The sequence below is a fragment of the Eretmochelys imbricata genome, chromosome 9, assembly GCF_965152235.1.
Source record: "Eretmochelys imbricata isolate rEreImb1 chromosome 9, rEreImb1.hap1, whole genome shotgun sequence".
Taxonomy (NCBI): Eukaryota; Metazoa; Chordata; order Testudines; family Cheloniidae; genus Eretmochelys; species Eretmochelys imbricata.
In genome coordinates, this window is record NC_135580.1 from 11,861,224 (window position 1) to 11,884,043 (window position 22,820).

General features: G+C 43.3%; 1 protein-coding gene across 5 annotated transcripts in view; it reads right to left on the reverse strand.

Moving 5' to 3' along the window:
* PIK3CA (phosphatidylinositol-4,5-bisphosphate 3-kinase catalytic subunit alpha) overlaps window positions 1-22,820 on the reverse strand; it is a 78,866-nt gene that overhangs the window by 26,507 nt on the left and 29,539 nt on the right. For all 5 annotated transcript variants that reach the window (XM_077827042.1, XM_077827041.1, XM_077827044.1 and 2 more), the window contains 5 exons: window positions 20,489-20,698; window positions 19,492-19,742; window positions 18,190-18,435; window positions 15,845-15,930; window positions 6,538-6,643 (listed from right to left, as the gene is read on the reverse strand). In XM_077827042.1, coding sequence (XP_077683168.1) covers window positions 6,538-6,643; window positions 15,845-15,930; window positions 18,190-18,435; window positions 19,492-19,742; window positions 20,489-20,698 — 899 coding nt within the window. The remainder of the gene's footprint in view (window positions 1-6,537; window positions 6,644-15,844; window positions 15,931-18,189; window positions 18,436-19,491; window positions 19,743-20,488; window positions 20,699-22,820) is intronic.

A 22,820-nucleotide genomic window follows, 5' to 3' on the forward strand; every position in this document is an offset into this window, starting at 1 on the left:
ACCCCCGACAAGGGGATTAGCGCTTAAATCGGCCTTGCCGGCTCGAATTTGGAGTACTGTGGACACAATTCGACGGTACTGGCCTCCGGGAGCTATCCCGGAGTGCTCCATTGTGACCGTTCTGGACAGCACTCTCAACTCAGATGCACTGGCCAGGTAGACAGGAAAAGAACCGCGAACTTTTGAATCTCATTTCGTGTTTGGCCAGCATGGCAAGCTGCAGGTGACCATGCAGAGCTCATCAGCAGAGGTGACCATGATGGAGTCCCAGAATCGCAAAAGAGCTCCAGCATGGACCGAACGGGAGGTACAGGATCTCATCGCTGTATGGGGAGAGGAATCCATGCTATCAGAACTCCGTTCCAGTTTTCGAAAAGCCAAACCTTTGTCAAAATCTCCCTGGGCATGAAGGACAGAGGCCACAACAGGACCCGAAGCAGTGCCGTGTGAAACTTAAGGAGCTGAGGCAAGCCTACCAGAAAACCAGAGAGACGAACGGCCGCTCCGGGTCAGAGCCCCAAACATGCCGCTTCTATGATGAGCTGCATGCCATTTTAGGGGGTTCAGCCACCACTACCCCAGCCGTGTTGTTTGACTCCTTCAACGGAGATGGAGGCAATACGGAAGCAGGTTTTGGGGACGAAGAAGAAGAAGATGATGATGAGGTTGTAGATAGCTCACAGCAAGCAAGCGGAGAAACTGGTTTTCCCGACAGTCAGGAACTGTTTCTCACCCTGGACCTGGAGCCAGTACCCCCCGAACCCACCCAAGGCTGCCTCCTGGACCCAGCAGGCAGAGAAGGGACCTCTGGTGAGTGTACCTTTTAAAATACTATACATGGTTTAAAAGCAAGCATGTGAAAGGATTACTTTGCCCTGGCATTTGCGGCTCTCCTGGATGTACTCCCAAAGCCTTTGCAAAAGGTTTCTGGGGAGGGCAGCCTTATTGCGTCCTTCCTGGTAGGACACTTTACCACTCCAGGCCAGTAACACGTACTCGAGAATCATTGTACAACAAAGCATTGCAGTGTATGTTTGCTGGCGTTCAAACAACATCCGTTCTTTATCTCTCTGTGTTATCCTCAGGAGAGTGACATATCATTCATGGTCACCTGGTTGAAATAGAGTGCTTTTCTTCAGGGGACACTCAGAGGAGGCCATTCCTGCTGGGCTGTTTGCCTGTGGCTAAACAGAAATGTTCCCCGCTGTTAGCTACAGGGAGGGGGGAAGATTGAGGGGGTAGCCACGCGGTGGGGGGAGGCAAAATGCGACCTTGTAACGAAAGCACATGTGCTATGTATGTAATGTTAACAGCAAGGTTTACCCTGAAAGAGTGTAGCCATGTTTTATAAAATGTGTCTTTTTAAATACCGCTGTCCCTTTTTTTTCTCCACCAGCTGCATGTGTTTCAATGATCACAGGATCTTCTCCTTCCCAAAGGCTAGTGAAGCTTAGAAAGAAAAAAAACACACTCGCGATAAAATGTTCTCCGAGCTCATGCTGTCCTCCCACACTGACAGAGCACAGACGAATGCGTGAAGGCAAATAATGTCAGAGTGCAGGAAAGCACAAAATGACCGGGAGGAGAGGTGGGGGGCTGAAGACAGGGCTGAAGCTCAAATGTGGAGGCAGCGTGATGAGAGGAGGCAGGATTCAATGCTGAGGCTGCTGGAGGACCAAACCAGTATGCTCCAGTGTATGGTTGAGCTGCAGCAAAGGCAGCTGGAGCACAGACTGCCACTACAGCCCCTGTGTAACCAACCGCCCTCCTCCCCAAGTTCCATAGCCTCCACACCCAGACGCCCAAGAACACGGTGGGAGGGCCACCGGCCAACCAGCCACTCCGCCACAGAGGATTGCCCAAAAAAAAGAAGGCTGGCATTCAATAAATTTTAAAGTTGTAAACTTTTAAAGTGCTGTGTGGCATTTTCCTTCCCTCCTCCACCACCCCTCCTGGGCTACCTTGGTAGTCATCCCCCTATTTGTGTGATGAATGAATAAAGAATGCATGAATGTGAAGCAACAATGACTTTATTGCCTCTGCAAGTGGTGATCGAAGGGAGGAGAGGAGGGTGGCTAGCTTACAGGGAAGTAGAGTGAACCAAGGGGCGGGGGGTTTCATCAAGGAGAAACAAACAGAACTTTCACACCGTAGCCTGGCCAATCATGAAACTGGTTTTCAAAGCTTCTCTGATGCGTACCGCGCCCTCCTGTGCTCTTCTAACCGCCCTGGTGTCTGGCTGCGCGTAACCAGCAGCCAGGCGATTTGCCTCAACCTCCCACCCCGCCATAAACGTCTCCCCCTTACTCTCACAGATATTGTGGAGCACACAGCAAGCAGTAATAACAGTGGGAATATTGGTTTCGCTGAGGTCTAAGCGAGTCAGTAAACTGCGCCAGCGCGCCTTTAAACATCCAAATGCGCACTCTACTACCATTCTGCACTTGCTCAGCCTGTAGTTGAACAGCTCCTGACTACTGTCCAGGCTGCCTGTGTACGGCTTCATGAGCCATGGCATTAAGGGGTAGGCTGGGTCCCCAAGGATACATATAGGCATTTCAACATCCCCAACAGTTATTTTCTGGTCTGGGAATAAAGTCCCTTCCTGCAGCTTTTGAAACAGACCAGAGTTCCTGAAGATGCGAGCGTCATGTACCTTTCCCGGCCATCCCACGTTGATGTTGGTGAAACGTCCCTTGTGATCCACCAGAGCTTGCAGCACTATTGAAAAGTACCCCTTGCGGTTTATGTACTCGGCGGCTTGATGCTCCGGTGCCAAGATAGGGATATGGGTTCCATCTATGGCCCCACCACAGTTAGGGAATCCCATTGCAGCAAAGCCATCCACTATGACCTGCACATTTCCCAGGGTCACTACCCTTGATATCAGCAGATCTTTGATTGCGTGGGCAACTTGCATCACAGCAGCCCCAACAGTAGATTTGCCCACTCCAAATTGATTCCCAACTGACCGGTAGCTGTCTGGCGTTGCAAGCTTCCACAGTGCTATCGCCACTCGCTTCTCAACTGTGAGGGCTGCTCTCATCTTGATATTCATGCGCCTCAGGGCAGGGGAAAGCAAGTCACAAAGTTCCATGAAAGTGCCCTTATGCATGCGAAAGTTTTGCAGCCACTGGGAATCGTCCCAGACCTGCAACACTATGCGGTCCCACCAGTCTGTGCTTGTTTCCCGAGCCCAGAATCAGCGTTCCACAGCATGAACCTGCCCCATTAGCACCATGATGCATGCATTGGCAGGGCCCATGCTTTCAGAGAAATCTGTGTCCATGTCCTGATCACTCACGTGATCGCGCTGACGTCGCCTCCTCGCCCGGTATCGCTTTGCCAGGTTCTGGTGCTGCATATACTGCTGGATAATGCGTGTGGTGTTTAATGTGCTCCTAATTGCCAAAGTGAGCTGAGCGGCCTCCATGCTTGCCTTGGTATGGCGTCCGCACAGAAAAAAGGCGCGGAACGATTGTCTGCCGTTGCTCTGACGGAAGGAGGGGCGACTGACGACACGCTTACAGGGTTGGCTTCAGGGAGCTAAAATCAACAAAGGGGGTGTCTTTACATCAAGGAGTATTTCAGGCAGGACTTCACGGAGGGTTCCAATAAGAAATGGTGCACCTAAGTTATTGTTCTTATTGGAACAAGGAGGTTAGCCTGGCCTCTGATTGATACATGGCTAGATTTACCTCGCTGCACCTTCTCTGTGAGTGACTGCAGTGTGACCTAGAGGAATGAGTCCCCTAGACGGGGGAGGGAGGGAAGCAAATGAATACAAAACAAATCTGGTCTATTTCTTGTTTTGATCCACTCCATCTATCTTTTACATCTTTGGCTGGCAGCAGACGGTGCAGAAGGACTGCATGCCATCCACATCTCATGGCTGCTCGGCAGAAGATGGTACAGTACGACTGCTAGCCATCCTCATCTCTTGCCTGCCCAGCAGAAGATGGTACAGTATGACTGCTAGCAATCCGTATCGCCTGCCTGCTCACCGTAAGATGGTTCAATAGGACTGACTGCAGGACTAAAGAGAATGACCTGGTCAAGTCACTCCAAATTTAGTCCCTGCGCCCATGTCTGCCCAAGCGCTCCCAGCCGACGTGGCCAGGAGCACCTCGGACACGACGAGAATGGCTACCAGTCGTACTGCACCGTCTGCTGCCAGAAGGCAATGGGTTGCTGCTACTGTGTAGCAATGCCATACCGCGTCTGCCAGCACCCAGGAGACATAGGGTGACGGTTACCTGAGCGGGCTCCATGCTTGCCGTGGTATGGCGTCTGCACAGGTAACTCAGGAAAAAAGGCACAAAACGATTGTCTGCCCTTGCTTTCACGGAGGGAGGGAGGCCTGATAATATGTACCCAGAACCACCCGCGACAATGTTTTAGCCCCATCAGGCACTGGGATCTCAACCCAGAATTCCAATGGGCAGCGGAGACTGCGGGAACTGTGGGATAGCTATCCACAGTGCAACGCTCCAGAAGTCGACTCTAGCCTTGGTACTGTGGAAGCACTCCGCCAAGTTAATGCACTTAGAGCATTTTCTGTGGGGACACACACACTCGAATATATAAAACCGATTTCTAAAATAACGACTTCTATAAATTCGACCTTATTCCGTAGTGTAGACATACCCTTAGGGAAATAGTGTTTTGGGTCATTACACATATTGAATCTATTTGTATTGTAGTGCATTGACACTATGGGAAGCCAGAAATAATACAATTTATCAAAATGAAAGCCAGTATAGTTAATAGCCACTATTTTTCCTACATTTTGACTAGCTTGGTTTCTTGATTTCTAAGTTTTCTAACCAAGAAAACAACAATACATGCGCATGAAAGTCATGTGTATGCATGTTGAATCATATTTCACAATACTTTTTTCAGGCAATCTTGTATGGATATCAGGTTTCAGCTGGATTCAGGAAAATAGCATAGTAGAACCTTGCTATTAAGAATAAATAATGTATTACCATAATTAATTTTTTAAGTTAGCAAAAAGAGCGAAGCAAATAATTAAAAGACAAGAATTACACTGCAAGTTGTACTCTTTTCATTTTCTCAAATCTAGTTTTAATTTTTGATAATACTTAATTTACACAATATATTACAGAACATATTACAAGATTTGTCATGAGACATCATTACAGCACTATGTCTCTGCTATTAAACCCTTACTGTCAAATGGGGAGAGACAGTCTGTGTGAAAGCATGGATTAACAAATATGTAGGTTAGCAGAGAGCAAATTATGAAAGTTGTAGCATATTTTCCCTGTGAGACTTCAAACCTCTGTCTTGTCAGCTGCTGGGATAACCATTTCAAAGAACACAATCTAAAGAGTTAAAGCTACCTGCTAGGATTTTTTCCTCAAGTAAGTAAGTCTTACACACTCACAAACAAACTAACAAATAAAAATTGGATAGTACATCAGAACACACACATGACCAAAGTTTTTGAGCCTGGATGTATCAGAATCATGGACTTTAAGGTCAGAAGGGACCATTATGATCGTCTAGTCTGACCGCCGGCACAATGCAGGCCACAGAATCTCACCCACCCACTCCTGTAACAAACCCCTAACCTGTGTCTGAGCTATCGAAGTCCTCAAATCATGGTTTAAAGACTTCAAGGTGCAGATAATCCTCCAGCAAGTGACACATGCCCCACGCTACAAAGGCGAAAAACCCCCAGGGCCTCTGCCAATCTGCCCTGGAGGAAAATTCCTTCCCGACCCCAAATATGGCGATCAGCTAAACCCTGAGCATGTGGGCAAGACTCACCAGCCAGACACCCAGGAAAGAATTCTCTGTAGTAACTCAGATCCCACCCAATATAACATCCCATCACAGGCCATTGGGCATATTTACCGCTAATAGTCAAAGATCAATTAATTGCCAAAATTAGGCTATCCCATCATACCTTCCCCTCCATTAACTTATCAAGCTTAGTCTTGAAGCCAGATATGTCTTTTGCCCCCACTGCTTCCCTTGGAAGGCTGTTCCAGAACGTCACTCCTCTGATGGTTAGAAACCTTCGCCTTAAAGTTAGGATCCAAAACCCACATTTTAGGCACATCAGTAAAGCTTGCTGATTTTTTTTTAATTGCTTAGCAACCCCAACTCCCATTTAGGTCAAAAGGAAATGCAAGTGCTCAGCACCTTCACACACACTGTTTTTTAGGTGCCTAAGAATGGCTTCAGGAACCTAACTTTAGGCACCCACATTTGAAAATTTTGGCCTGTCCCTTTCTGTTCAGCTATACAGACCACAACTAGTGCTGCATGGATAATATACAACAAATATATCAGGTAACAAAAAAATTAATTTGTAGTCAATCAATAAAGTTAAGAGAAGTTTCTATACATCTTAGATATTTTAATCAAATAAAAATTCAAGAAAATAGAAGATTTTGGTAAGACCAACTTCTATTCAAGTTTTGGCCAACTGTTCTTCCCAAACTTGGCTGCCTGGAGTTTTCTCTTACAACAAGTTAGAACTATTAAAATTATTAAATATTTTACCTCCTTAGCACCCTTTCTACCCTTAACAGAGCAGATGGAAAGGCAAAGCCGAGCAGCACGTGGGAGATCAGGAATGTACATGTCATATGACAGCCATTCATTCCATCTGTGGGATTTTAAAAGTAAAATAAAAACCAGGTTAAAGCAAATAAAACTCAGTACACTTTAGTTAGTAAATAGACACAAAATGATATGGAAAAATCAGAGTGTTCCTCTTCCAAGGATATTAAATACATATTTCTACTCTAGAAAAGCAACATCATCAAAATAGCACTTTCTGACTGAGCAGATCAGCTACCTGCATGTATTCATCCACATCTACTGCTTTTAGTCACCAAAGTCCTTACTGCTTTTTACTCTGATTAGCCCTGCAGAACCAATGTCATTCAGAGAAAGTGAGATGGATTTTTATTCCTTTTTGGGCACCATCAACAGAATTGTTTACCACATTCAATCAACATTTGCGCAGACTCCCTGACTGTAATTGTCAATGTAGGCCTAGTCTGACAACATGGGTTTGCATGGCTGTTATTGAGGGTTTAATCTGGCCTGCAAATCTTTAACTATTCATGAAGATGCGTACAAAGTAAAGAAGTTGGCTTGACTCTCAGAGCGCAGTTTGAGTTGCAAGAGCTAGTTAGTAGAAAATGCATGTTTCTACTTGTAAACTCAGTATTGGGATCATTGGGAGACAAACCATACCATATTTATAGTTACATTACAATATAGAGCCACGCACTTTTAAGCACTTTAGTAGGCTTAAGTGGAGCAAAAAAATTTAAGCACGTCAGAACATGATGTAACTAATATTTAAGGCTGCGGGTTTGTCATGGAGGTCACGGATTCCGTGACTTTCTATGACCTCCGTGACTTCTGCAGCGGCCAGTGTGCCTGGCTCAGGGACAGCTCAAGCAGCTTTTGCGCCAGGTGCACTGGCCACTGCTGAGACAGTCTCGGGCCCCTGCCAGCAGCAGAGTTTGGGTCTGGGAGCGGGCAGGGGTGCTTACGTGGGGGGCCCCTCGGAAGCGGTGACATCCCCCTTGCTCAGCTGCTAGGCAGAGGCCTGGCTTGGGAGCTCTGCATGCTGCCTCCACCCAGAGCACTGGCTTCGCAGCTCCCGTTGGCCAGGAACTGCGGCCAATGGGAGCTGCGGGAGCCATGCCTGCAGACCTGCCTGGCCACGCCTCCGCCTAGCAGCTGAGCAAGGGGGACGTTGCCCACTTCCAGGGAGCCCCCCAGGTAAACGCCACCCAGAGCCCACCTCATCCCGTCTCGTGCCTCAACCCCCTGTCCCCTCCCACGCCCAAACTCTTCTGCTACTACTGCTGCTGCTGGGGAGTGGGGGGAAAGGCATGCAGCTAGGTAGGGAGCCTGCGGCCCTGCCAACCTCCCCCTGCCCCCAACAATAGCGGGGGTCCCGAGCTGTACACCGCCACCTACGCCCGCCCAACACCGGGGGGGGTCTTGGACCCCCCCCCAAGCAGCCAGGCTGCCCTCCCCCAGCACCTGCAGGGCCCCCAGGCAGCAACCCCCCGCAAGTTTTATTCACTGGTATTTTAGTAAAAGTCATGGACAAGTCACAGGCCGTGAATTTTCGTTTACTGCCTGTGACCTGTCTGTGACTTTTATTGAAAATACCCATGACTAAAACGTAGCCTTACTAATATGTAAACAGACGCTCTCTGAAGAAAACCCCCTGAAAGGTGTAGAGGAAGTACTGCCACAGACAAGTGGAAGAAAAAAAAATTAAATTCTGAGGATATAAATCCTAAGAGGAAGTAATTGAATGAAAAACTGTTACACACCACTAGTCAGTTTTACATTTAGTAAAAACCAGTGTCTCATCTCTCTTCTCCCTGATGTACACTTCCTTTTCCCCAGGTATGATAAAATACTGTGTTTCTTTCTTAAAGATAAGTTTTGCTACAAATTTGGTATTTGTATTTACTAAATGCCAACAATCTACAGCAGTGGTTTTCAACCTGTGGTCTGTGGATCCTTGGGAGGCTGCAGACTATGTCTAAGACTATGCCTCTCCATTTGAAATTTTTTGAGGATCCGCAAATGAAAAAAGGTTGAAAATCACTGATCTAGAGCAATACTTCCTGTACAACAGTGTACTAAGAAAGAATAATTTCTTAGCTAGCTAATGGATACTTTCCAAATATTTACATAGCTGTATTAATTATGGTTCTGTTGAATTGTACACTAGTAAACCTCACAGGAAACAATTAACACTGGAGAAGAATACTTGAATTTAGTACAGGATATGTGTCAGGTAATGAAAGTCATAGAGAAGCCTGAAGCACAGTGAGTGCAACCTGTTTCAATTACTGCATTGTAACTAATAAAATAAGGCTGTAAAGATAAAGATAGTTTACGAAAGAGAAAAGTTTTCTTCAAATACTCCATTTTACAGAGCAGTGGAATTGAAATTTTACACAGTCTTCCGTAAGTGACCGTCGGGGTTTTCATCTCAATAGCTCCCCAGCATTACACACACTGCACATGAAGGCAATTTCTGGAGTTTCATCACCTTTTAACCTCCATATAATAATAAATGGGCACATAATCCGCTTTCTGCTAAAAACCCTGCTCTCTGCTAATTCTGGGGTTACTCCACTGAAGTTAATGGAGTTGCTTCAAATTTACACTTGGGTGCCAAAGAGCAAAATTTGGCTCTACAGGACTACCAAGTACTGTCATTATTATTGTTATAGACTTCTTAAAACATGTTGAATATATCAACTGATATGTCTGGCTATTATCCTACAAAAGCAAAGATGCATAATTATATTTTCTTTGTTGGGTTGCCTAGTTAGATTTCCTCTGTTGGAAGAGGGCACCAGCCTTTAAAAATGGACTATGCTCATGGAAGAACTGAAAAGCTAACACAAAATGCTAAAAAGCAGCATTTTAAAAGCAAACATTAAGGGCTTAAAAATTGCAAATGTATCAATAGTGCTTCCTTAGCCCTACATAGACCTTACTCTTTGGATTCTGCTTAAAGGGAGACCGATATTGATTATTTAAGAACATAAGAATGGTCAAACTGGGTCAGACCAAAGGTCCATTTAGTCCAGTATCCTGTCTTCTGACAGTGGCCAATGCCAGGTGCCCCAAGGGAATGAAAAGAACAGGTAATCATCAAGTGATCCATCCCGTCACCCATACCCAGCTACTGGGAAACAGAGGCTAGGGACATCATCCTTGCCCATCCTGGCTAATAGCCATTGACAGACCTAACCTCCATAAATTTATCTAGTTCTTTTCTGAACCCTGTTATAGTCTTTGCCTTCAAAACATCCTCTGGCAAGGAGTTCCGCAGCTTGACTGCGCGTTGTGTGAAAAAATACTTCCTTTTGTTTTAAATCTGCTGCCTATTAATTTCATTTGGTGGCTCCTCATTCTTGTGTTACCTGTATTATCATAGCGCCTAGGAGCCTTAGTCCTGGGTCAAGAACCCACTGTGCCAAGTGCTGTACAAACAGAACAAAAGGACAGTTCCTTCCACAAACAGCTTGTAATCTAAGTATAAAACAAGACAAAACAGATGGCTACAGATAGATGGGGGAATATAAGGACAGAATGAGACAACAGTGGTCAGAATGCCAGGCTGTGGCCTCTGTGCACCAGTGGCCTAGTTTTTGTCCAGTTTTTTTGGAGCCATCACAGAGAAGGAGAGAGTTTGAAGGAGGATATTGATGTAGCTTTGCAACTATTTACTGGGAACTCCTCTAATGTGTGAGGGGCAGCACTGGAGAAAGCACAAAGGTGTTTGAAAACTTAACAAGTAGAGGATGGATGCTGTCATCATTGATCAATCAGAGGCAAGAGTCGACATCTTGGTAGTGAATGAGAGATGATAGTAGCGCAGGCTGCAAGGGGCCCTGAAAGTGAAGACAAGTAACAGGTTTGATACAAGAGAGAAGGAGGAAGTCAGTGGAGGGCCATAAAGAAAGGGGTGACATGGTCAAAGCGACAGGCTATGAAAATGATTTTTGCAGCAGCATTCTGAACAGGAAGACTGAATTAACCAAGGCCAAAGAAAAGGATATTGCAGTATTTGAGACATGTGTTGATGAAAGGCTGGACAAGAGTTTTAGTTGTGTGAATGGATGGGAAAAGTCATATCTTGGAATTGTCATGCAGAAAGAATCAACAAGACTTTGATGTAGGTTGGATGTGAGGATCTAGAGAGAGGTCCAAGTCAAAGATAACACCAGATTATGAGCATGAGCAACAGGCAGGCAAGTGGGGTTGTCCACGGGAAAGAGAAAGGAGGCAGCTAGGAGGCCTTCAAGGGAAAGGTAAAAAGCTCTCTTCTAGCCATGTTGCACCTGAGCTGAAGCAAGACAGCCACAATGAGATTTCAGAGAGATACGCTAAGATATTAGTTTGGACAGAAGGAGACTGGAGTAGAGAGGTAGATCTGTGAGTTGACCCCATAGAGTAGAATTTGTGTTTGTGGAGACTACCCAGAGAAAGAGGTGCAGAGGGAGATGAGAGGGGACCAGGGACAGAGCCCTGCAGAATCCCTCCAAAAATTAGGAGATGGCATGATGAAGATCCTCCAAAGGACATGCTGAAGGAACAATGAGAGAGTTAGGAGGAGAACTAGGAGAGGGAGAGAACAGTTATTGAAGCTAAGGGAGGATAAGATTTCAAGAAAAAGAGAATGGTCAACTATCAGGCCAAGGAGGAGGAGGAGGAGGAGGAGGGAGTACTAATTCTGAGATATGGCTCAGAAGAGGCCATTGGCAAGAGCAGTTTCAATTGAGAGCAAGAAGCAGAAGCTGGACTGAAGAGAGGAACTCCAGACAGCAATTGTAAACAATGTGTTCAATAACCTTAGAAATAAAAGGGAAAATGGAGATAAGGTAGTAGCTGAGATGCAAATAAGTTGGAGAAGTAGAGTTATTTAGCTAGGAAGATGGCAGAACTCAGAAAGGAAAGAACAAATCTGTAGTGGAGGAAGATCAGCCTGGTCACAGAATTTCTGCCAGAGATGCTCCATGGCATGAGAGCAGGAACAGAGGAAGCAGCTATTGAGAGTGAGCCAGGACTGAGGAGGGTGGTAGGGTGGAGCAAAAAAGTAAGGGCAGAGGAGAGTGAGAAACAGAGAATCAACCACCATAACAGCAGAAGAGAGGGCTGAAAGCACACAAGTTGTTAGCATTGGATTGGAAATAAGAATGCCAGAATGGCCATACTGGGGCATACCAAGGGTCCATCTAGGCCAGTATTCTGTCTTCTGACAGAAGCTGGTGCCAGATGCTTCAGCAGGCATGAATAGAACAGGTCAATTATTGAGTGATCCATCCCCTGTCATCCAGTCCCAGCTCCTGGAAGCCAGAGGCTTAGGGACACTAAGAGCATGGGATTGCATCCCTGATCATTTTGGTTAATAGCCATTGATAGACCTATCCTCCATGAACTTATCTATTCCTTTTTGAACCTAGTTTGGCCTTCATAACATCTTCTGGCAACAAGTTCCAAAGTGCACTGTGTGAAGAAGTGCTTCCTTTTCTTTGTTTTAAACTTGCTACCTTTTAATTTCATCACGCAACCCCTGGTTCTTGTGTTACTTAACGGGACAAATAACACCCCCTTATTCATGTCCTCCACACCATTCATGATTTTATAGACGTCTCGCCTATCCCCACTCGGTCGTCTCTTTTTCCAAGCTGAACAGTCCCAGTCTTTTTCTCTCCTCATATGGAAGCTTTCACATACCCCTAATCATTTTTGTTGCCCTTCTCTGTACATTCTCCATTTCTAATATATCTTTTTTTGAGATGGGGCAACCAAAACTGCATGCAGTATTTAAAGTGTGGGCGTACCATGACTTTATATAGTGGCATTATGATATTTTCTGTCTTATTATCTAACCCTTTCCTAATTGTTCCTAACATTGTTAGCTTTTTTGACTGCAGCTGCACATTAAGCAGATGTTTGCAGAGAACTATCCACGACTCCAAGATCTCTTTCTTGAGTGATAACAGCTAATTTAGACCCCATCAGTTTGTATGTAGAGTTGGGATTATGTTTTCCAGCATTGTATTACTTTGCATCTATCAACACTGAATATCATCTGCCATTTTGCTGCCCAGTTACCCAGTTTTGTGAAATCCTTTTGTAATTCTTCAACGTCTGCTTTGGACATAACTATCTTGAGTAATTTTGTATCGTCTGCAAACTTTTCTACTTCACTGTTTACCCTTTTTTCCAGATCATTGATGAATATGTTGAACAGCACTAGCCCCCGGATAAACTCTTGAGGGACACCACCATTTACCTCTCTGCATTGTGAAAACTGACCCTTTGTTTCCTATCTTTTTACCAGTTACTGATCCATGAGAGAACCTTCCCTCTTATCCCATGACTGTTTACTTTGCTTAAGAGCCTTTGGTGAGGGACCTTGTCAAAGGCTTTCTGAAAGTTCAAGTACACTATATGCACTGGATCACGCTTGCCCACATGCTTGTTGACCCCCTCAAAAGAATTCTAATAGAGTCTTTCCATTCAAAATATGGAAAGGTCAAGTGACAGGCACGCATGTACGAGGGGGAGTGTGCCAATAAGCACTACTGAAAAAGACCAAGTGATGATCTGAGAGGGGGAACTCAGCAACAGAGAGATCAGAGAGAACAGTGCTTGGTGAATTTCCACATCAACAGCTCTTTTGGTGAATGGGAGAGTTGAACCAAGGCTAACAAGATAATTCATTTTCCTATTAACAATATGTAGGACACATTAGATTATTTTTTACCATTTGTATTGTTTATTCAGTATGGATAGTGAAACTAGGCCAGTCTGTTTATAGTCAATTCACTGTCTGGTTCTCCTGAACCAGTTTGCTGCTATGTTTGGTTTCTTGTCTTGGGTGGATGAAGCTCCCCTGCAAGAGACTAATGCAAAAGGGATATGGATGCAGATTCTGGAATACAAATGAGCTATATCAAGTAATATAACCCTCCACCAAGAGAAAAGGGTGGCCTGTCGTGAAGCTTATGGTAAGCATAAACTTCAGAGGCGGTGGATGCCAGTATGCGCCACCTTCATTTCCATCCACATGATCTTCTCAGGGATAGAAACACAAAAGTGCACACAGCCTCTTACATAGTAGGGAGCTAAAGTACAGCATGATTGAAAAGATTCCTTTTAAGTGAATTCATGCTGCAGTCACTACAGAACTCATAACCCTGATACAGCCGCAATCCCTGTTGTTGGCTACTAGTACCTGCTACCAGAAGACTACGGATATGGAGGGGCAACTTTTCCTGAAAGTTCCTTCCCCTGAAGTTACAATACAGGGTGGAAATGGCTATCTTGCAGCCTCAAGAGCTTTGGAGAAGAGTCAGTGGCCGAAGTCAAAGAACGGAGAAACTTTAATGAATATGATAATGTTCTGGACTAACACCTTTCATCATTCTTTCCCTAAAGAGACTTCCTCCCCAAACATCCCTACACTATATTAACACTGGTTTCAGAGTAACAGCCGTGTTAGTCTGTATTCGCAAAAAGAAAAGGAGTACTTGTGGCACCTTAGAGACTAACCAGTTTATTTGAGCATGAGCTTTCGTGAGCTACAGCTCACTTCATCAGATACATCTTAACATATTAACACTGCAGATAAACTGAACCACAGCTACTGGAAGAGAGAAATTATTTTTCAATAACCATATATTCTGTTAGACTTGTTAATTATATAATATCTATTCATTCCCTTGGAGAGCAGTAGTGTTTGCAAGCAAAATTTAAGTCCCAACTAATAAACTTTTCTAAAGACATGCAAGGTCAATCAGACAGAAAATGTGAATTTGGAATTATTTTTGAATACGCTCTGGGTCTGATCCAGGCAGATACTGAGGCCCCACAACTATCATTAGAGCCAGAGAGCGAGCATAGGAGAAACTGCAGAGCACTTTTTGGAGATTAAGACCTTTGTTTTAAATTCACTGGCATACATTTGTACCACACACATTTTGTATTTACATCACCATCATTTGAATTTCCACGTTTCATTTTTAGACACAAATCAAGGTAGATCCAATCTATTTAGGTTGTCAAATTAATTAACTTCCATTCTAGCAAACTGCTCTCCGATCTTCTCTTTGCCAAGTAGCTCTTCTTTACATGGGCCATACTGTATGTCAATTCCACCTTTTCCTATGTATTTTTATTTATGCACTTCTCTTCTTGCTTACAAAACTCTTTTCTCTAACAGTATCTATTCCTAGATTTTTTTAAAGCTCTTTCTATTCCCTGTCCTGCCATATTTCAGGAGCATCCTAATTCCAGACTTCCAGTTGCCCTGAAGCCCTAACAGCATTTTCCCCTCCCTAGTGGCTTGTGTTGGGTTGGTGGACGTTGATGATATTAACAAATCCGATTAATCACAATCCAACATGATGATAGTGAAAAAGGTGGCCACTTAAAGTGTGGTTTTATTTTGAAAAGTGATTCTATAAAACTGCATTCTGAGGTTCCCTATTTATCATGCCTCACTCACTAAAAAAAAAATTGCCCAGATTGTTTGTGTTGTGATATTGCCTAGGAACCTCAGTCATGTACCCAGATTCTACTGTGAGATCAACAGAACAAGTGGTAGAAGACAATATGTGAAGCAGCCAGCTCTGCAAACACATCTTAGGATCTGAAAGTCAAGCTATGTTTGTCTTTTTGTCATTGTGATAGATTCTGCAGGGCAAATACTTGTGCAACCCTGTTGAACAGAACTGTTGCATGTTACAAGCAGAATTTGAACTTGCAGTTGGAGCTTTGCTAACAAGTCACAAGCCAGAACGGAATCTAGTTCAATTTCTAGTAGCTACGCTGGTTCTGTATTGTAAAACAAAAAGGGGAAATGTAGCAAATTTTTGGGTCACAGACAAAACTCTTAATACACATAGAGAACAGACCTGTTGAGTAAAAGGTTGCTGCTTTTACATAACATTTTACAAGCCAAAATGAAGATCTGCAAATCCTAAATTAATCCAATTAAACAAATCTGTAAATGGAAAGGAGTGATCAATTTAAAAGGAAAACTCCAATGATTATTTATAATTCTTAGACAGCTATATATATGTTAAATAAGAATGTTTTTTGTTTAGGATAAATTATTTTCAGTACATCCTTTTAGAAAATAAGGCTGCTTTTTTCTCTCAGTGGTGCCTACTATCTTATCTGCTTCCCAGCTAGGGAAACTGCTTGATGGTAAAAATTGGTACGGACAGAATCTAATTCTGCTTTACAAAGCTCTGGAAATCAGATTTCCCCAAATTGTTACAGTAGCATTATTTACCTGGGATTGGAACAAGGTACCCTTTGAGTATTCACATTGTCACATAATGGTTCTCCTCCATGGTAGATACCAGTTCGGACATAGATCTGAAAATAACATGTTTAAGCATTAGCACCTGTTATAGCCCATTTGAATACTAGACCCAGGTCTGAACAAAAGTATTACTGTAAACACCATCGCTATTAGATGCTGATTAGAACCATATGTCACACACTAATTTCTATCAATTTGAGAAAAAGCTATATGGCATAAAGTATTTTTACTGTGCTTCTAGTACAAAATTTTAGTTCACTACCTCTGCATCACCATTTCAAAGTTAATTATGACTGCATTTCAAATAATAACTTTAAGTAACAACACAACTGGAATTTATCCTTGATTACCAGGGCAAGCCATGGAGATGGAAGGATAAACTGGGCAACTTCCAAGCACAGAAAAGAGCTAGGATGGTAACAGTTTATGCTGAATGCAATTATCCCCCTTGTTTTTTCTCTCTTTCTTTCAAGTAAGGGTAGCAAACTTGTCCACAGCACTGTTCAAACAAAAACTTGTCCCAGTTCTTACAGTAATGGCTCTTTAAGCATAGTATTTGTTATTTTAAGATACACAAGAATAATCCTTACTTACATTTTTCCTGCTTCTCCCCCAGTTCATTTTAGATGAATCACCAAATTAAGACCTGATACTACAAATTGCTCAGCATTCAACTCAGAACCTCAGTGCTTTGGGTTTCACAGATTGTAAGTTACAGTAATATGTAAAAGGGAAAAATTCAGAAGTTTTATCATGCTTCTTATTAAATGAATAAGACCAAAATTCTCAGATTTGGGTGTCTAAAACAATTGGCCTAATTTTCTACTATGTCATGTAATCGCTAGTACCCACTGAAATCAATGTCAGCTGAAGGTGCTAAATAACTCTGAAAAAATCAGGTAACGTATTTGGATACACAAAGAAAGATTTAGGTATTTTAGGCAGCCAAGTTTGAAAGCATGGGCCTGAATTTATATACTGACTTCTATGTTCGTCAAAAGAAAAAAAGATGGCATTGGGAGCCGTGTGTGTGCACACCATTTTCAACTTCTGGAAGATACTTTCAATTTTGTTTTGTTTTTTAAAGAAGAGTTTATATGGCCTTTTCAAATACACTGCAGCTTAACCAAACAAGGAAAAAATTATGATGGCCTATCACAGGGGTGGGCAAACTTTTTGGCCCGAGGACCACATCTGTGAATAGAAATTGTATGGCGGGCCACGAATGCTCACAAAATTGGGGTTGGGGTGAGGGCTCTGTTGGGGGTGAGGGCTCCGGGGTGGGACCAGAAATGAGGAGTGCAGGGTGTGGGAGGTGGCTCCGGACTGGGGCATGGGGTGAGTAGCGTAAGGGTGTTAGGGCTTCGGCTGGGGGTGTGGAGTTTCGGGTGTAGGAGGGTGCTCTGCGCTGGGACTGAGGGGTGCAGGGGGGATGAGAGCTCCTGCTGGGGGTGAGGGCTTTGGAGTGGAACTGGGGATGAGGAGTTTGGGGTTCAGGAGGGTGCTCTGGGCTGGGAATGAGGGGTTTGGAGGTTGGGAGGGGGATCAGGGCCGAGGTAGGGGGTTGGGGCATGGAGAGAGGCTCAGGGGTGCAGACTCCAGGCGGGAGTTACCTCAAGCGGCACCCGGAAGCAGTGGCATGTCCCTCCTCCAGCTCCTATGCTGAGGCGTAGCCAGACGGCTCTGCATGCTGCTCCATGCACAGGCACTGCTCCTGCAGCTCCCACTGGAGCGCTGGAGGGGCCATGGCAGCGTGTGGGGGGGGGGGGGCACGCCTCTGCTTCTGGGAGCTGCGTGGAGTGGCCCCTGACCCTGCTCCCCAGCTGGAGCACCGGAGAGGGGCCACGCCGCTGCTTCTGGAAGCCGCGTGGAGCAGCCCCCAACCCTGTGCTCCAGATGGAGTGCCGGAGCAGGGCAAGCTCCAGGCCCCGCTCTCCAGCGGGAGCTCGAGGGCTGGCTTAAAACGGCTGGTGGGCCGGAACCGGCCCGTGGGCCGTAGTTTGCTCACCCCCTAGTCTATCATGTAATTTTAGTTAGAAAATTTGCTTTGAAAATATAAACTTTGCTAGTTTTGTGTGTGCTCCGTATGCTCCAAGGCCCTGTCCAACACTCACTGGTCAGTGGGAGTCCTTCCATTGACTTAAGTGTGAATTAGGCCCCTAATTAACACTAGTAGCTGGTATCAACATATACTGTTGACCAGCTGATTCCCTAATTTTGTTAGAGAGGCCTATTGCAGTGAGTGTGGCTCAGTGTTTTCATTCTGATTCTAGGCAATATTTTAACATCCATGCATTCAGAATTTCACTCACCTTGTCAATGTCTCGAATGTTTACATTTACATAGGTGGCACAAAGAATTCTTATCCTGAGAGCACTGTTTATGGCCCAGAGAGATTTGGCTGAAGCTTCGCCATTCATGTATGGTGTAGCTGTAGAGATCCGTCTGGAATAAGATGGCATTGTAAAGGTATCCAGTGGCAGCTGGGTATAAAGGCTTTCCTTAGCCATCAGCATCAGGTTGGGCATTCGGCCAAGCATTATACAACTTCTTATGTACTGCAATAGTTGGAAGAAGAAGAAGGAAAAAAAATAAAAAGATTGTTTTGCTGTATTTTCTTTGTAATTAATGCTTAAAAATATTAAAGGAAAGCATATATAAAATCCAAAAGGCTAAGAAAATTACATTTAATGAGCTCTTGTAGCATTTATCTTTATAGCATCCCTTTACATTGTTTTCAGTTACAACACCAATGTTTTTAACTAGCTTGTTGCACATGACCAAACAGGCAGCAGTATATACAAATTTTAAGAAAAAAATAATCATTGTTTGCAGCAGTAGCACATTCTATCTGAATTCCATGTTTCCAGCTAGCGGTAAAGGGCTGGAGGTGTCTTGATACAATAGCGGTACAGTCTCTAAAGAGAAAGCAACACAACTCAGTCTCTGTCACCAGGTCTATTGAGTAACACTGATGTTGCTCCAGACGGAGCTGTTCACCCACTCTTCCATCCAGTAGTTCCCTGTCAAAGTGATGAATATTACTTAAGACAAAAAACCACAAGGCTGGGAGGGGGAAAAAAAAAAAAACAAAAAACTCAGGGACAAAGAAAAATTAAAAACGACTTAGCTATAATTTCTGCAGTGGCGCGATACTCCTTATTGCTATTTCAATTACCACAAAGCAAACAGGAGTTCAAATATCTATTTCTAAATAAAAATGTCATTTAAAGTAGTAATGTCTATTTTGTAATTTAGCACTTTCTCTCAGAAATTTAGGGTGGTATTTCCAAAAGTGGTCAGGGCTGACCTTTACTTGATTAGAATAAATTCCCACTGACTTCAATGGGAGCCTGGGTAGGCCAAAGCTGAGCACTTCTGTTGCATTTTTATTTATACTGCAATTATCTGTACACAGTAAACTCAACTGCACAAAAATTTAAGCTAGTTGGCTAATGTTATGAATTTTCATTTTCCGCCTTCTGAATTAGTTTAAGAAACGAAACAAGAGTCCGTCACAGAATCTTAATACATCATTCTCTTACTGCACTCCCAATTTCAATTCTTCTAGTGTATTTTTAAATAAATCCATTAATTTACAACAAGTAACTCACCTTATACTGGCTCAGAGGATATTTTTCGAGCAAGTATTCATCACAACCGCACACTTTTAAAATATACTTGCCCTGGTACTCTAAAACGCAGAGTTTTAGTTGTTCAGATGACAGCAACATACTTCGTGTTTTTTTCCTGATTGCTTCAGCAATAACTTGCTCAGGAACACAGTCATGGTTGATTTTTAAGGTATATTTCTGCTTGTCATTGTTCGGGGACACTATTACCCATATCACCACTATTATTTGCCCTGGAATAATGTGAAACAACATCAGATTCTATTATTGTCCATACACAGTCTTCTAAAGAAACTGGTCAGACTTGGAATTGCTTGTCATAACCCCTACTGAAAGAACATGCAGGCGCAATTCACAGCCCAAAGTGCAGAGAACCTTCTACAAAAGGTGCTCAGTGGACTCTACTTACATTGACTTCCGAAAAAGCCATTCTAGTCTTACTGTCCATGTACATTCAAACTGTCATTTAATCACAAAACTATTTCTAAACAACTAGTACTTATTCAGCCAATCTTTTTCCACCAACAATATGACTATTCTGTAACTAAGGACTAAAAGATAGTTTTATGTTTCCAAAATCATTTAATTCTACATGTTCTAAATATTATTAGAGACACTTCTGAACTCAGACAAAAATGCTAACAGCAGCTGGCAAATCAGTCCACGCTGTCACATAATCACTGAAACAGTTGCATCAATCAGTGCAATAACTGGATAACTCAAGCTGTAAAACAGTTTTCCTAGAATATAGAAAATTGAACTATGTGACACTTTTTTTTTTTTTTAGTTCAACTCCTACTGCACAGGTTATCCTGACTGAAGAAAAAGCGTGTAACCAAACTGTAAGATGTTGCCGCAGTGTATTAAATATACTACATAAATAATGATTCACTTGTCTGCCATCATGAATTGTACTAACTGAAATTTTTGTTAATAGAAATAAGTACCATTAAGTTGTTAGAGCAAACATTTGTTATACCTTTATCTAGTTTACTGTATATGTGCTTGGGCAGTTCAGGTGAAGATTCAACATTTGGTGGACAGACATATAATGCTCTACTATGGGGTGCATTCACATCTCGAAGATCCACTGCTTCTTTACAAACATTAAGAATATTTCTTCTGAAGTCCTGTACTTCTGGATCCTTAACCATATCAAATTCACAGACAGGCATGCCAATAGCAAAACCTAAGATATTGAAAAAATACTTAATTGTCAGTGACTAATAAATATATCGCAGTATATTTTTCATAGAAATACTATTTTTCTACTGCTGACAGAACAAACATCTTGTATTTAAACAGCTTATAAAAGCAATTCTAAATACTTGTTCACACTTTATATTAGCTACTAGTCCTCCACTCCTGCAGTTATGCTGAATAATGAAATCAACCTTATAATGTAACCGTGTACCTGGTAAATCTGGCAGTAGTAAACCCAGGAGCACATGAAAAGGTTAGAAAGGGATACACTCACTGAAGTAACCTGGGGAGCTTCTGGGTCACTATTGGATGCCTCCCCCTGCCCCCATCACAGCCAACATCCTCCAACAGGAATAGGACTAATGAGACTTCCTCTGAAGTCAGTTGCTGTTACATGACTCTCCCCAGACCTTGACTGGGTTTCACACAGAGTGCTCAGAGCCCTCATCAGCTTTCCTCTATAACTTCCAGATCTACTTTACTGAACGCCAACTTTTCAATATTCTAGAATAGCTACAAGATTTAAGCTTTGACTGTCACATTAGGCACTTAACTTAGCTCTTGAAGATTCAGCAAGGGACCAATCCTGCAAATTTTTTACTCAAGCATGTAGTCCCATTTACCTCAGCTGGACTACCCACAGAAGTAAATGTTTACAGGCTGGAACCCTCAGATTCTGGGCATCAGTTCAGAAAAATTCTGTGGGGATTGAGGCAGCATGCAAAGTTGTATCAGCATCCCCATTTCCACTTCCTGCTGAGGCCACAGTTGCTTGTGAGGGGTTATTCGGCCAGTCCCATCCAAGGGGCGGGGGAGGAGATGGGGAGGGTGTCCTCACTGACAGCTGGCTGAGGGCAGGTATTGAGCCTGATTTGCTCCAGACTCAGCTTTGGCACAGGTTGCCACCTGAGAAGCAGTGCTGACAATGCGGTCAGTAGAAGCCCCAGCCTGACCCAATGCCCCCGCAGGTCCAGGGGAGACACCATAGTGCTAGTTGGTGAGGAGCTATGGCAAGTCTGGGCAGAGGGCCAAACCAACTGCCCCCCATCACATAGCAAATGACGCCTCTGCTCAGATTGTACTGATAAGTGATTAAGAGAACCTATTCAGGACCACTATTGTATTTTTAAACTTTCCTGAACTTGGAAAAGAATCTATACCAGGGGTTCTCAAACTGGGGGTTATGACCCCTTAGAGGGTCACAGGGTTATGATGTGGGGGTCGTAAGCTGTCAGTTTCTACCCCCAAACCCCACTTCACCTCCAGCATTTATAACTGCATTAAATATTTTTAAAATTTTGTTTTTAATTTATAAGGGGGTTTGCACTCAGAGGCTTGCTGTGTGAAAGGGGTCACCAATACAAAAGTTTGAGAACCACTGGTCTATACTAACCACCTGGTTTATCCTAAGAAACATTTTGGGGCACTCTGGGGGAAAAAATAAGTTCTCTAACCTGAGATGTCCCTACAACAACAAATTTAATATGCATCTGTTAGAGACTTTAAGATCGGCTCATACAACTTATTTTTAGCATGAATATTTACTGTAGTACCACATTCAAGTGAGCAGTAATGTTGCAAAACTCAATGAAAAAAGTGAAGATTTTTATCACCATGTTTTATCTACAAGATTTTATTTTACAAAATATAGTTATCTGATTTTTCAGACTGACAGACTGGAACAGGATAAGAAGAAAGCATTTATATAAAACTGGTTTGCTCTAGTGATTATTCCAAACAGTTCTTAGTCAATCAAATACACCAAGTAGTGAGAAAACTCACTCAACATTATAAAAGAAAAGAAGGGTTAGCCAACTGGTTTTGTACTGTGATGCGGTTATAATTGTAAAACACATTGGTGATCAATGCAGGATAGATAAATACAAAAGCATACTACCATAATTTGCATTATTAAACCAAACATTCCCACCCTGGTTTGAAAAAGTCTACCAGACATCTAAATGCCAAGTGGACGGGAGGAGGGGAAAGCGACTTGTGATACAAGCCTCCTAAAGCAGCAGCTCCTGCTGTGTAAAGATTATGTGTTGTTTATCGAGAACATTAACTGCAACACATTGTCCACTTGTTATTTAACACATTTGTAAAAA